The 16,638-nt window shown below is 42.6% G+C and overlaps 1 protein-coding gene across 5 annotated transcripts in view; it reads left to right on the plus strand.

Moving 5' to 3' along the window:
• Positions 1–16,638, plus strand: part of KHDRBS2 (KH RNA binding domain containing, signal transduction associated 2) — a 537,632-nt gene that overhangs the window by 432,129 nt on the left and 88,865 nt on the right. For all 5 annotated transcript variants that reach the window (XR_013226200.1, XR_013226203.1, XR_013226205.1 and 2 more), the window contains exon 7: positions 13,402–13,484. Coding sequence is in view for 1 of the 5 variants with exons in the window: in XM_077307912.1 (XP_077164027.1) it covers positions 13,402–13,484 (83 nt within the window). In the remaining 4 variants the exon portion in view is untranslated. The remainder of the gene's footprint in view (positions 1–13,401; positions 13,485–16,638) is intronic.

Consider the following 16,638-nt stretch of genomic DNA (forward strand, 5'->3'; position numbering starts at 1 on the left):
TAAATGCTGGCGTCTGTTTGCCATTGATAGCAATTGCTGTAGTTGTTTCTTGTAATATCCGACACTTTTATCAGTAATGTTCCAGTCTTAAGTATGCATATTAGGAAGCAAATCCACTTGAACTAGCTAGAACCTTTTTTTGAGCACGCATGCTTCGGATCAGTCTGTATCACTTCACCCGCTGCAGTTCACAAGGCATGCTGCATAATGCACCTCTCTGATGTCTTTTCAAAGACCTCTGGCTTTTTTTTTTTTGAAAGACTGGTGAGGTTGCTGGATTGCTGATAGACGTAGCGAGGCCAAGAGAGCTTTGTTGGACCTCCAAGTGCAGTGGGAAAGATGTTACTACTTCTGAATTCTCCTCAAAATGTAGTCTAATTTATCCTTGAATGTTTATAATCTTTTCTTTACATTCCCATGCTATCTATCTGAGACCCTAATCCAAAATGTATTAGTGACTGGAATTGAGTCTCTTTGAGTGCATTGGATTCTTACTTCCAAGTAACATGGGTCTGTATCAAAGTGTGCATATCTCTGTAAATATTATGTAAATACACTTTGCTGCCTTTGCCTGTCTAACAAAATAACACATGGATTTATTTTCCAGCAATGTCATCATATAGACCAGTGGTCCCCAACCCCTGGTCCAGGGACCGGGGCCGGTCTGTGGATCATTTGGTACCGAGCCGCGGCTCCTTCTCATCCTCCTCCCTGGATGCTGCCTCGGGGGCTGCCCTGCCACTCTGCCGCCGGCTCACCTTTGGTGCTCTCCAGTGGCCGCCATGGCTGAGGCTCCGCCTCGATGTGGCACTGTGCAGCTGCTGCTGGCAGCACCCCCCAGTGGGTGGCGGAAAGTCAGGGGTGTGGGTGGGAAAGCAAGCGAAGCAGGGGCTCAGGCAGCAGTGATGTCCCTCGGCAAAAGACTACCGCCCGCCCCCCCCGGGCCTCAGTAAAATTGTCAAGCGTTGACCGGTCCCCGGTGATAAAAAGGTTGGGGACCACTGATATAGACCAAGATGACCCAGCCAAATGTTAGCATTTGAAAGTCCAGTTGATTTGAATGGCAGATGAGATTTTAGCACATCAAAGCACTCAAGTCAGAGGCATTTAATTTGGGCTGCATTGTGCTGTAGCATTTCGTTTCCTTGTTGAAATGGAAGAAGTGATGATTTCAGAATAAAGGAAGGAGATGCTATTACTTTCTGGAGTTGTTATAATAGATGAAACTATGTTCTCTCTTAATTGCTATGATTCCCTAATTAAAGTACTTATAGACAACAATATTACCTATATTGATTTTACTTCATTCTTCTTAATCACCATTGCCACCTTTCCTTTAGTCTTTGATTGGCACTCTATTTTAGATTCAGCCACAAAAGTCTTTTTTTCACTCCATGTGTAACTTTTAATTATACATGACCTTTTGGCAGCAGCTCCTGTAGAAGAATGAAAAATCTTTGTCTCTAGATTCATTACTCATGCATATCTTTTAAAACCAAGACAAAATTTCTGTACCAGGTCTAATGCTTGGCCATCATTTAATACAGAACAATTTATCACGCCCAAAGTATCTTTTCTAATTATCACTTGTCTGTGTCTGTTCCAATATAATATGTTGCACAGCTACTGTGAGAATTTCTTCTTCTGAACTGTAGGCAGGGACAGGTACCTTAAGAATAGCACAAAATAATGCACTATTTTCATTATAGGGAAGTAGAGGAAATGGGGATGGTCCTGCTAGGTCTGGACTGAGTTTGTTTCTAGCGAAAATATGGCCAAAGACACAAATCTTTCTACTTTGAGGCAAAGAACAACGATGAGGCTGTGATATCAATTTTTGTTTGTCCTTGGAATTGACATAATTACCCTCTAGGAATTCATCTGTTTGTTTATTCATATTTGTCACAGAGGTTTTTATCACTTGAAGATACAAACCAGAAGTGATGTCATAACACCATAAGAATGAATTAATTCCTAGGGTCTCATGATGTCACTTCCAGGTAAAGACTGGAAGTAATGTCATAACACATGATGTTCCTCCCCACCCCTTGCTCTCATAGGAGTGAAGAGTCCCAGTAGCACCTGGATCCTGGGGGATCCTGGGGGCTACTGCTTACTTGCTGCTCTCAGAATAATGGCAAGCCTACTCTTGGTGCATGTTCACACTCTAGGGTTTGCCTTAGACATACTGGTGGATCTGAACCAGCCCTAGATTTGTTTAGTTAAACTCAGAATCATAGAGTTGGAAGGGATCTCCAAGGTCATCTAGGGTCATCCAGGGTAATCTAGTCCATACTGTACTTTAGCAACTTGTCAACCAGAATATCATGTGGAACCTTATCAAAAAGCTTTACTGAAATCAAGATAAACTATACCCACAGCATTCCCCTGATCCTGCAAAGTAGTAACTACTAATCAGTAGTAACTGGTTGTTAAATTGTATCTTGACAGCCTTCTATAAGCCACTTTGGTTTTCTTTGTGGATAAAAATATAAATATTCTTACAGACTTTACACATCTGTGATAAGAGTGGAGGCCAAGCATCATTTCTTTGTCTTCATGCAACATGAACCCCTCCATTGAATCTCATGAGTAATGAAAGGAAAATGCCTCTTTTATTCTGAAATGACCCACACACCTCCTCTCAGTGTAAGGGTGTGTTCCTGAATTCCTTAGCCACAGTAAAATATATCTATTCATCCCACTATACTTTATCCCTGGAAAAACGTTCAAAATGAGAAGGCAATGAAGGATTTAATTGCAGGAACATCCAGCATACCCCACCCTGGGGGGTGGACAGCTACAGGGATGGGAGGAGGGATTATACTGCTAATCTTGTTTTATCCTCTTTTGAACTATGTTTCGTTGCTCTGTTATGGAATGGGGGTTTATCATGTTTTATGGGGGTTTTATATTGTACTCTGCCATGAGTCACTGGAGAGGGGTGGGCTAAAAATCAAATAAATAAATAAAACTTAGAAAGCAGTCTGAAATTGGTCTCGTCAGAATCCTACACAGCTGTGTTCAGAGGATTTTGTTCCCACAAAGGTTTTTGTAGAACTGCACAGTTAAACATTTCTCCTAGTGGTTGTCTAAAGCACATCTTTAAACCACTCCGCGGTATTAAATAAAAGGGTAAGGGGTAAGTGGGAGGAGAGTGGGCGGGCGCTGTCCGGGATAAAAACTCGGAGCAGCACCCCTTCCCTGCCCAGGGAACTGCTCGCGACTTCCCTTGTGACTCCCCACCTGCCTCTCTGCACGCTGCCGCCCGCGCCGTTCCCACCCTGGCCCCGCACGTCCCTTTGCCTGCCCCCCAAGCATTCTCCCTGCCGCGACTTACTGCGTGCCCACTCGGACGCTTTCCCGGCTGCTCCCTCGCTTCGCCGCTGCAGTCCGTGGCCAATGGCGCCTCGCCTCCTTCAGGCCACCGTTGCCCCGCCGCGCACCTGCACCCCCCAGCCTGGCCGCGCCACTTGCCCGCGGACTGCCGACCACGGCCAGCCAGCCTGCCCCCACCCTTACTGTGGCCCGGGAAAACGCACGCGGGTCCCCAAACGCACCGGCCGCTGCGCGCTCGCCCACGCCCACACCAACAGACGCACGGAACACCGCCCTACAACCACTAGCGCCCGCTGTATTCACGCGACAGCGGGCTTAATTTCTAGTTACAGAAATAAAAAGTGCAGACAACATCATTACTCTTTAGAACTTTTAATAGTGGAATTCATAAAGGAGATTCAGTCCTTAGTGAAGTGCTTAAGAGAAACGTACCTTTAAGCAATGGTAATAGAGCAGTTGTGATTTTAAGGTTTTTTAAAGTCCAACTACAAAAAGTAAATTTTTGTAGTGGTATATGGCAAGGGCCAAAGGTAAGATTTTACATTTAAAGGGCAACTGTATTTAAAAAGACACTGGCAAGAGAAATGGTGAGGGGGGGGAGTAGTTGAAAACTTTAAAAATCTCAAAAATGCAGTGACACAGTCTCAGAACAAAATGCCTACCCTAAATTTAAAAAGAAAAGGTCATGGATAAAGCCAAGAAAATGAAATAGTGGGAGGGGAACCATCCTTTGTCTAAAATAGGAATGACTTTCCCATTGGCCTATTGTTCATCTGTAGCAGTTTTAGCTTTAAAATTTGTATTAGTTAATATATTACATAAGTATACTTAGCTAAATACAGTATATATATTATAATATACCATGTAAATTGAGTCAGATAGTCCAGGAAGCATTCTGAGAAGGAACTAAAGAATGGAAAGAAATCATTCAACACACTATGCAGAATCTAGGCATTTAAATAAGCTGCTGTTTAGTTCTTCTGGAGGTTCCTGAGGATTTGAGCAAAAAAACCAAAACAAATGAAGGGCTTGATTTTTAATGGCTGTGCCATGCTGCTACAGACTGCTGCCATGCTGGGGGACAGGATTATTCCTTGGTATTTCTGTCCCATACCCAAAGTTCTCCAAACAATAATTTTAAAGATCTATAACAAGCCTAAAAAGGAGATGCTGGAGTTAAGCTAATTTATAGTCTCTCTATCTCTCTCTCACACACACATACACACAGAGGGAGAGAGAGAGAGTTGTACATGGAGATAGTTTAAGAAGGCGGCCATGCTGGTCTGCAGTACAACAGCTAGATTCCAATCCATCTTAGAGACAACCATCTTGTTAGTCTCTGCAGTGCTACTGGACTGACATCTAGCCATTTAATTGCATGAAGTTTGACGACATCTTTACTCATTACCTGGATGGCCACTACACACGGTAACCAAATCACAAGTACAATAAGCCCTATTCACACCTGCAAACCTTTCATTTAAATGTTGCTTAAGTAGAAATCATATGTATGCTACATGTGTACTGCAGATGGTTCAAGGTTAAAAAATGGCATATTAGAAATGAAAAGAAGGGAAGCCAGAAAACTATAAACGATCACTGTAGATTAGAATGTTAAGTTTACCTGCTCCTAACACACAGAGAGGCCCACACATGTAAGATTTCACTGATACAGCTATACATCTCATTGGAACACTATTACTAGAGGTGGCTGCCAAGACTCACTCTACGTGGGCCTGCCCTTGACCCTGATCCAGAAACCGCAGCTGGTCCAGAATGTCTCAGGTCCCCACCAGAATACCTAGGTCCATTCCGCACAAGTTTAATGTAGCAGGAGTGTGGCGAATTGTAATTGCTACTAATATGCAGTTATGCACAACGTCGTACACAATCTGCCACACTCCAGAAACAGTCCCGCTAGAAGCGCTTCATTGTAGCGCTTCCAGGAAAATCCCCAAAAGTGGATTCACCCTCTGGAAAGTGCTACACTCTTGCAACCAATCTGCAACACTAGCGAAAAAGACCTGTGCGTTACCATTGTTGCGGTATCAGCAAAGTCCCTCCCCCTGGCTCTCTCATCTGAACTTCTGGCGAAGCGATGGCCATTTTTTTTCTCAGAGCGAGCGGAGAGCAACGAACTGGCGAGCCTTCATTCACCCAGCGAGGCTTCTCCGGCTGCAGTCCCTCCACAGAGCTGCTTAAAAGCTCAAGTCACCAAGCATAACACAGCCCCGTTTGCAAGTTCCCTTTATTTTCGGCCGAAAATCGTGCCCGTGCACCGGGGGGGGATCTTTTTTTCACTCGGGGGAGCATGGCAACGATGAATCGGCAAGTCACAGGCCAGCTGCCTGCTAGATGGGTCTCTACGTTAGGAGGAAGCAAGGAATCAAGGCATATTCGTTGCAACGTGTATTTTTCTTTTTTTTAAAAAAACATGTTCTTAAAGGCAAAGGGGCTTTTCCAGAGAATGTTAACAACCGCCCATTGGCTGCTCATTTGATTGACAGCCAGGGGCGGGACAAAGCATGACAAAAATCGCTTCCTTTCTAGCAATTTTTGCTGAGACCAGAAACCTGTGGGAAACGATTGAAACGCAACTGGATTCCATTACAAAGGCATGTATGCATTACGCCGACTTCCACTATTTTAAATTCTGTTTTTTCTTTCCGTAATCAATTTGCCACATTGATCCTGGTGCGGAATGGGCCCTAGGCTTGAACGACCTGTATATGTTCATAGAATCATAGAATCATAGAGTTGGAAGGAGCCATACAGGCCATCTAGTCCAACCCCCTGCTCAATGCAGGATCAGCCCTAAGCATCCTAAAGCATCCAAGAAAAGTGTGTATTCAACCTTTGCTTGAAGACTGCCAGTGAGGGGGAGTTCACCACCTCCTTAGGCAGCCTATTCCACTGCTGAACTACTCTAACTGTGAAAATTTTTTTCCTGATATCTAGCCTATATCGTTGTACTTGTAGCTTAAACCTATTACTGTGTGTCCTCTCCTCTGCAGCCAACAGAAACAGCATCCTGCCCTCCTCCAAGTGACAACCTTTCAAATACTTAAAGAGGGCTATCATGTCCCCTCTCAACCTCCTTTTCTCCAGGCTGAACATTCCCAAGTCCCTCAACCTATCTTCATAGGGCTTGGTCCCTTGGCCCCAGATCATCTTCGTCACTCTCCTCTGTACCCTTTCAAATTTATCTACATCCTTCTTGAAGTGAGGCTTCCAGAACTGCACACAGTACTCCAGGTGTGGTCTGACCAGTGCCGTATACAATGGGACTATGACATCTTGTGATTTTGATGTGATGCCCCTGTTGATACAGCCCAACATGGCATTCGCCTTTTTTACCACTGCATCACACTGCTTGCTCATGTTTAGTTTACAATCCACAAGCACCCCAAGGTCTCGTTCACACACAGTGTTACCTAGAAGCGTATCCCCCATCCAGGAGGCATGCTTTTCATTTTTCTGACCCAGATGCAGAACTTTACACTTATCTTTATTAAATTGCATCTTGTTCTCATTTGCCCATTTTTCCATTGTGTTCAGATCTTGTTGAACTCTGTCTCTATCTTCCGGAGTATTTGCCAGTCCTCCCAATTTGGTGTCATCTGCAAACTTGATGAGTAGTCCCTCCACCCCCTCATATAGATCATTAATAAATATGTTAAAAAGTACCGGGCCGAGCACCGAGCCCTGCTACTCACCTCTCTCCAGTCTGATGAAACACCATTGACAACAACTCTTTGAGTGCGGTTCTCTAACCAATTCCACTTAACTATCTGAAAATCCAGATTGCAGTCCTTCAACTTATCCATCAGAACATCATGGGGAACCTTGTGAAAAACTTTACTAAAATCCAAGTAAATGACATCAACCGAATTTCCGCAATCCAGCAAACCTGTTACTTGGTCAAAAAAGGAAACCAGGTTGGTCTGGCAGGACCTGTTGGAGACAAATCCATGCTGACTTCCTTGGATCACCAAATTGTCCTCCAGATGTTTGCAGATCACTCCCTTTAATATCTGCTCCATTATCTTACCCACAACAGAGGTCAGACTTACTGGTCTATAGTTTCCCGGGTCATCCTTCCTCCCTTTTTTGAAGATCAGAATAACGTTTGCTCTCTTCGGAGAGAGCTGCTCGGAGATTGGAGGCAGCAGCCTTACCAAAAATGAGGAGGGGAAAATAAATCCAAGAGGCAAATCTCAGCGTGGGCTTCTGGAGTGCAGTCACTTTAGAACAGATCCCAAAATGAGGGCAAAAATTAGTCTTGTGAGGGAAGTCTTGCAACCAAGAACCAGGCAGTCCTTGAAATGATGCCCTGACCAATTAGTGACAGACCGCCTCGCTACATCAGCGTTAGAGGTGTCAGGGAGGCAAAACACAGAACATCTACGCTTAATACTGGGGGCTCTCAAAGTGGGTTCCTCAAATATAGCGACTTATATCTGCTCCTGGATTTTGTGGAGGAAAGGTAGGGTCACTGCGGATCAATCATAGCCATTGCAGAGTGAAAATTTAAAGCGCTAAATATCAGAATGGAAATCAAATAACATGTAGATGACTTACTTTAATTTGGGGTCAAAGGGGATAAAAAGCCCAGTGCACATTCACTCAAGGAAAGCAGCAATTGGTTAGGTCAACTGCCTCTACTGCACCCCTCCCATCCCCCAGTTGACTGCCTCTTCGTGTCTCCCTCCCTCCTAGAACAGTGAAGCTATAGGAAAGTGATTCTCAAAAAAAGTATAGAGAAAGTAGTGGAGGAGTGGGAAATTCACTCTGCAAGTGATTCTATGCTCTTATTTTAAACTCCCTTTACTTATGTAGGGATGCTTCCAAAACCCTCTCCCTCAGAATTCATGCCAAAATATCTGGGTTCCAAACTTCCTGTTCTTGTTTACAAAGTAGCTTCAAAGCATTAGTGATCTGCCATTTCTTCTTTAAGTTACTTCCATCATTTTGAGCTTATTTTCCTCTTCATATTTTGGATGCACATAAGCAGTACAGAATCTTGACGCTATAGTGCATACCATTACACCAAGATTCTTTATCATTTGTCTATCAATAATGTGGAGAGACAGGAACGATGTGAATGAATGAAAAGAAACAGTGAATAATCCATGTTAAATCACAAGACAGCTGGAATGGAAAGTGAAACTGTAGAAAATCTACAGTTGCCTATTTTTGGTTGATGCTACTTTTCCAGTTGCACATCTGGTAAGGGGGGGGGCTGCAAGAATTCATCCGTTTTTGCTTGCAGACTGGCTTATGTTTGAACACGCTCAGCTGTTGTGTTCCATTTGTTATGTCATTTTATTTTAATAAAGAAACTTTTATGCTGCCTTTCCAGAGTCCTACTGGAGGCAGCCTTCAAATAACAGTACCGTGAAAATCACCTGTACATGCTACTTATCTGAAGAAGACAGCAGCTCACATAATTGGGTCCTTGAAGGGTAATAGTAGAATCTCTTACAATTCCAGATCTGAGTTTTTCCCCTGACATTTTTAGTGTGCTCCTCCACCCAGGCTTTTTGGAAAATATCACAAAATGTTCTTGTACCATTGAATGTCAGATGATTCTACTTTATATATTAGGTAGCCAAAAAATGCTGGTGAAAAATTATATTTAATGGCAAATTCATACAATATTGTTCTTGTGAAAAATCCCAACTCTCCCTGAATACGTCAATCAGCCATCACAGATAGAAGCAGGAGCAATTCCTGCAATCATGCTAGCTTAGGAAAGCGCCACCAGCCATCAATTTGAAAATTGTTGTCAAATAGAGCTGTGATCTGTCAGTGCAAATATATATTTAGGTACTTACCTAGTGAGCAGAATATCTCTACCCTTTTGATCCTTAGAATGCTATTAAGACTGTTTCACCTTGTTATAGATAAGAGTTCCAATGGTCACTGGCTATCTGTAAATTCGTTCCATTGTTTGTGTTGTGTTGATGAAGCAGGTGACTCATGTATGCATGGCCTCTGATATACATTGAACTCAAACAGTTCCACAGGGCCTGCAAAAGGGAGCTCCTCCACCAGGCATTTGGTTGAGGTCATCCTGAACCACCGCTTCCCATTGTCTCCCAAGCCACCTTCCAACAACTCAGTATGAATTGATTAATGTTATCCCTAGTATTCTTGTGGTAAGGCAGCAGACATGCAGTCTGAAGCTCTGCCCATGAGGCTGGGAGTTCAATCCCAGCAGCCGGCTCAAGGTTGACTCAGCCTTCCATCCTACCGAGGTCGGTAAAATGAGTACCCAGCTTGCTGCTGGGGGGTAAACGGTAATGACTGGGGAAGGCACTTGCAAACCACCCTGTATTGAGTCTGGCAAGAAAACGCTAGAGGGCGTCACCCCAAGGGTCAGACATGACTTGGTGCTTTCACAGGGGATACCTTTAGCTTTTTAGTATTCTATCATTTTACAGTGTTGTTTATTGTTATCCTTATATTGCTGTTATATTGTTACTGTTATCGCCACATTATTACAAACTGAGTTATCTGTATAGCTCCTGTTTCATGTAAACAGCTCTGAGCCTTCAGGAAGGGCAGTATATAAATACAATAAACAAATAAATAATGCATGGGGCTCTGGGCTAGGCTTGTTTTTCTCCTACTGATTTGATCCAGACCAATATGAGAGTGCTCCCCCATGCTGATTATGCACCTTCTTAATGTAACAATTACTTTCTCATTGATGAGGATGAGTGGGTAACTTTCTATTAACATGGTAAATATTGGGAGCTCCATAAGAGCTACTCTACTTCTACTGATATCTCTGCCCAATCCAATTTCCTGAAAGCAGTTGAATGCACTCTGAAGTAGCTACTTGGAACAGGCACTGGTGGGATCCAATAATCTTTGCAGTAATACCCTGGAGTCTGAGTAGCACATATTTTTAAAACTAATCACTACCCAATGAAGTGCATGTGATTAGGTGTTTTTTTTTTAAATAAGCAAGGGTAGATATTTGGATAGGTATTGAAAATGTATCAACCTGGAATGATGGGAAACCAGTGAAATCAGTAGGCTGTGATAAGCTGTTGTCTGAAAAAATTAAACACAAAAGACTTGTGTAGCTGTCTCACAAAATGCTGACTCGAAATATCAGGGGATGAAAGGTTGCGTCATCCAGAGCAGTTAAAGCTACATCTGCGGTGGTCTCCAGAACAAATGTTGAAGAACAGCTGTTTTCATGTACCCTGCTTTTCATTACCCAAAGGAGTCTCACAGACACCCTGTGAGGTGGGTGAGGTTGAGAGAGCTCTGAGAGAATTGTGATTGGCCCATGGTCACCTAGCTGGCTGCATGTTCAGGAGTGGGGAATCAAACCCAGTTCTTCAGATTAGAGGCCGTTACTCTTAGGCATTACACCAGTACACCAAGCTGGTGCCCCAGAAGCCTGCTGGGGAATCAGTTCCTGAGAACAGGGTGAAAAACACAGTTTGAAAAGTACAGGAAATATCCACTGTTTAAATGTGGTGACTATTTGTTTGTTATACAGACTTTTGAAAAGTCTTGTGTAAAAATATGGTACTTAAGGCTTGCCAGAAAGCCAGCATAGTACAATGGTTCACTATAAGACCGATTATGCACTGGAGGTTTCATGCTGTGCTGCAGGCTGGAGCTTTAGTCGTGGCAGGTTGCCCCACCTCTTCCTGCACCCACATGGGGGAGCAGTTGGCCTGGTGTACCTCATCCGCCCCCGATTTGTGCTCCTGCACAGGAGCTGGGGCAGTGAAGTTCCCAGTGCATAAACGGTCTAAGATAGCTTCATGTGTGTTCAGCATACAATGGGAATGTGGTGATTCAAACTATGAAGAGTGCATATGTGTATGGAACCATCATAGTGTTGCCCATTCCTGCGAGTGTTTTTCAGTGTCCTCTGCTCTAAGGCAGGGGTAGTCAACCTGTGGTCCTCCAGATGTCCATGGACTACAATTCCCATGAGCCCCTGCCAGCAAGTGCTCATGGGAATTGTAGTCCATGGACATCTGAAGGACCACCGGTTGACTACCCCTGTTCTAAGGGGTTTCTTCACTTTTTTAAAAAGGTATAATAGAAACACAGTTCTTTTAAAAAAGATTTTGTATTTATACTTTTGACTCCCTTCACTGGCTGTAATTTACAGAGGGTTAGGAATGATTTTTCTCAAAAGATGCTGCCTTCCTTACACAGCCTTGTTATGAAAAAAAATGTTTATTTCAGGCATTCAGAGGATAATGAAGTTTCAACCTAATTTTAAAAATGAATTGGCTCCTTTATGTTAATGAATTTATATACATATTGAAATGAAATTATTGGAGCAAGAAAAATTTAAACCCATTGGCTGAAATTATGTTGAATGAAGAGGACCTAACTTGATTTTCTCATTGGGCTAAGCGTATTTTCTAATATTAAAGCAGGATTCATAAGGTGAAAGGTTCAGTGATTAATGTGTAGTATTCCTTTATTGTACTGCACTGTACTTATTATTAGGTCTCTTGAGTCTTCTGACTGATGTGTAATGGTTCTGTGCAATGTATTGTCTTAAGTTTCCTGTACATTTGATTTGATATAGTCTTTTTGCCTTGGGCACATTGTAAATTGCCTTAAGTCCAAGAAAGAAGGTGTTATATAAATATTGTTGATAACAGCTTATCTGCTGTGAAAGCCAGTGTGTTTATATTGGTTAGAGTGCTGGACTAGGGTCTGGGAGAGCCACACAGCTTTCGATTCTTTGGGGCAAATCACACACTCAGCTTCAACCGGAGGGTTGTTGTGAGGATAAAATGGAGTAGAGGAGAATGATGAAAGTCACTTTGAATCCTCATTGGGAGAAAGGTGGGGAAAAAACAAAATTAATAAATAAACTATTAAGGTGGGCCACTTTGGCTGGCATTTTTAACACATTTCTCTTCTACAATGTAGTGCTTATTTCCATGTTAGTGCTTATTTCCAGTTTCTTAGTGCTTGTTTTCACCTAACATCTCCCAAAGAGCACTTCGCACTGCCAACACGAACAGGATGGTGATCCGTGGCCTGAGAGATCTGCATTCGACCAGGACCTTTCCAGTGCTGGCCCCTACCTGGAGAAATGAGCTCTTAGAAGATCTGCAGGCCTTAAAAGAGCTTTCAAAGTTCCAAAGAACCTGAACGATGGAGCTCTTCTGCCAGGTTGGGGCCAGTGAGTCACAGAACACCATCAGGGCCCTCCCTGTAGAATTTCCCACCTTGGAACCAAAAAGGGAACACAGTTATTCTGACAGCCATAGTTAATACGTTTTTAATTATTTTGAATGGTTTTTAAATGCTTTATGTTCTAATGTTATTAGTTCTTATTGTTTACTGTGACCTTGAACTGTTGTAAACCACCCTGAGATGGTTGCACAAGATGGGTGATTAAAAATAATCTATTGTTAAATTATATCTTTGTGTCATCTCACTTGTCTGTCCAATAGCTGCTTTGAAAAAACAGGCATGACTGTTGTATATGCTAGTTCACTGCCTTTCACTGCACACTGTTAGTTGCAGCAGGAGAGGTGATCAAAGCAGGAATGAATGAATGCTCATGGAAGTTAAAAGCTGTTCATTACAAAGGTTATTTATAATTATTATCTATGGCTTTCTTCCCAAAGTTATATCACATTTTTTAAAATGAAAGACTTGAATGGTGTGTTTTATGTTCGGTAATGACCTTCTTAATGGTGTAATGAGATCAATATACTCTTGCAATCATTTGTTCATTTCTGTGGCTATTCTTCACCCGCAGATATTTAGAAAAACATTTGTATATTGAATTCTAGAGAAAACGAGTTTCATTAGCATCTTCCTGAGATATTCTTCTTTCCACAGTGCAAACTTCATTACAGCAGTGAATAAAAAGAGATCTCAAATTAATCATTGATTTTTTTTTTCTCAGCCCATTCAAGCTCTTTGCTAGAGTGTAAGTTGTGCTGGTCTACGCAAATATGGCATCTATATATCATTACATAATTTCTCTTCTAGACTAATACCTTTTGTAATATATCAGCCTTCTAAATTAGGTTTTTGTTTTTACTGCAGGGATATGATGACGGTTATGGGGGTGAATACGATGAACCAAGTTATGAGGCATACGACAATAGTTATGCTACACAAACACAGAGGTAAGCACTTATTAATTTACAGATAAATTTACATAGGAGATATTTGGTCTACTGAATATTCTTCAGTATTGACTATAAACTATTTCCAGTTCTGAACTACTTCTTCTACATATGTCAATTTTTCTAAAAAGTATCACAAAACTTCTTCAACCAGTATTAAATTTGCCAGCACTGACTATCGTCATTTATGGTAGAGATGGAACACTAAGACTCCCTACAAAGCCAGGCTGGAGGAAAAGGCTGCCTACCAGAAGGGGTGTCATCTGTACCCCTGACTCAAAATTAGGAATGGGCATAAACCAGCCGATGAACTAAACTCTATCCATACCAGTCGGGCTTCAGTCCTGGCCACAGGGTGAAGACAGTGTTGGTCATCATGGTGGATGATCTTCAGCACCGGCTTGATAGGAGCATTTCAACCATCCTTGTAATGTTAGATCTGTCAGATGTATTTGACCATGAACTCTTGGCCCACCACCTTGCTGGGACTTAGATTTGTAAGACAGCCCTTTGGTGGCTGCTCTCCTGTCTTCCAAACTAAACAGAGAGGATCTCAGTGGAAGAGCTTTCACACCCCTTTCAACTCCCTTGTGGAGTCCCTCAAGGGACAGTCCTGTCCCCTATGTGTCTTTATGCACCCTCTGGCCCAGCTGGTCCGAAGTATTTGGCTGGGTTGTCATCAGTACGCTGATGACACCCAGCAATTTCTCCTCATGGATGGCCATCCAGACTCTCCCCCCAGATATATTTGCCAGATGTTTGGAAGCCATAGCGAAACAGCTAGAGAAAAGTTGCCTGAAACTCAACCCCTCCAAGATGGAGGTACTGAGATTGGGAAGGAAAGGGGCATTCCAGGAAGCAGAGCTTCACGATCTGATTGGGTACTGCTAAACATCTTGTCCTACATCAGGAACCTGGAGGTGATTCTGGATGCCTCCCTTACAATGGAGGTCCAGGTCAAAAAAAATAGCGTGTTCGGCATTTTACCAACTTTACCAGGTGAGGCTAATAGCACCCTACCTGTCCCCGGAATACATGGCCATGGTGATCCATGTGACCGTCACCTCAGATTGGATTTCTGTAACTCGCTCTATATGGACCTTCCCTAGTCCTTGACCCGAAAATTGCAGCTGGTACAAAATGTGGCTACTAGAGTCCTCAATGGAATACCTTGTAAGGCCAATATCTAGTCTGTGCTGAGGCAGCTGCATTGGTTGTCAGTTGCAGCCTGGATCAAGTTCAAGGTTTTGATATTGACTTTAAAGCCCTTCACAGTCTGGGACCCATATAACTGAAAGATCACCTGTCACCTTATGCCCCCTTCAGGGCTTTACACTCTGGGTACAAACCTGTTGGTAGTTCCCAGCCTATGGGAGATTCGCCTGGCCTCGACCAGGGTGGAATGAGTTCCCAGAAGAGCTGAGGGCTCTGAAAGGGCTTGCATGATTCCATAGGGCCTGTTAGACAGAGCTCTTCCACTAGGTCCTTGGTTAAGGCCAGGGCATGAATGATCGGGGGCCTTTTCCACACTGAACACCATCCATATTGGTATCGTTGGTACCTCCAAATGTTATGGCCCCCTGAGGTGCTGTGGGAAAGAAACGAGTGGGTAGGAATTGGGTTTTTATGGATTGTCTCGTTGCTGGAGTGGGCTTTTGGTTTTATATGTAATGGAGGTTTTTATTGTTTTATTGTAACCTACTGTGAAATGCAGTACAATAGCAGTGGGTAATACATTCAAATAATAAATAATAAATAAATAAATAATACACTTTATCATGAATTTTGGCTGGTTCATGATTCCCAAAGAAATATTCACAAACTGAAAACCTGCTGTGAACTTTCACATATTTTTAAGACATTTATGGTAGTTCAGGAAGAGCAAAAGTAGACATTTGAGCCCTTGCTTTCTGCTCTTCATGAAAACAACTGTTTGCTCTCTGGGGCTTTTCATGGGGAGCAGAAAGCAGAAACTGCTTCCATCTGTTTAAACCAAACCATCTCTGTCATTGCAATGTGACTTTATGCTAATGTGAAACTAAGATTTATCCCTTATGATGAAGATATGCTTCAAAATTACATGATCGCAAGCCTACTCTTTTTTAGAACTGTTCTCTTTGTTTTGGCTTTTCAAACTGCTTTTCATATGTAGTGTGTCAGCTTATAGCTGAAAAAATCTACTCAAAACTACTGAAACGAAGAAATGGTCAAGAAAACCAGGATCCTGTTAGCCTTTCCAATGGCACAAGAGGGAGAAGAAGCATTCTTCCCTAATTCACCTTGTCACCTCAGCCCTGTCCCAGGTGACTTTTGTTCACATGGGACCCAATATCTCTGTCATCATATTTAGGGTGATCAGAAAGGTCGCTATCTTCTTTTCGTGTTGTCAGAAATCGTGCCAGTCCAGTGCATAGTTCATTCCCCAAGACAAAATAACATGAGGCATATCTGACAATGCAAAAATTGAACCACATAATAAATGTTCTCTATTGTTCTACCCCCAGTATGGTTCAAAGAAAAATAGCAGTCAACTGGCTAGCCAATCAGAAGAGGGTCCCAGATGATATATCAGGCCTTAATCCCCTGTCTCTTGTATGGCAAGTTCAAGTGGGTGAGGGGAGACTTGCCAACCACCTTCCTGACCTGGAACCTAAATAGCTCAGTAACTGCTTAGTCATCAGTGTATACTGATGACTGCTGGCAGGGGCTCATGGGAATTGTAGTCCATGGACATCTGGAGGGCCGCAGTTTGACTACCCCTGGTGTATACAATGTTAAAATAAAAGTGCTGGTATTCATGGCTTTATAAATATGGTGTAGAATATAGGTGTTGGATGAAAGGAAGAACAAAACCTTTTCTGGTAGCTTTGGGTCATAGATGTCCAAAGAAAGCAGAGATTATGTTGACAAAAGAACAAGGACTTCACACCTTGGCTTTGGTGTGTTTGAATGGTTTTCTTTAAGAAATGTATAACTTGTTCCCCAGTGTCAAAGGCAAAATGCTACCCAGTGTTTCCATTAACATCCAGTCTTGTGTATATATATTTGGGGCTGCTCATGTTGAATGCCGTCTCTTCAGCAGTTCTTGAAAACACACATTAATAACTATGTAATAGCTTACTATATAATACATGCAGTAATACTCTGCAAAACT

This window comes from Paroedura picta, chromosome 1 (genome assembly GCF_049243985.1).
Source record: "Paroedura picta isolate Pp20150507F chromosome 1, Ppicta_v3.0, whole genome shotgun sequence".
Classification (NCBI taxonomy): Eukaryota; Metazoa; Chordata; class Lepidosauria; order Squamata; family Gekkonidae; genus Paroedura; species Paroedura picta.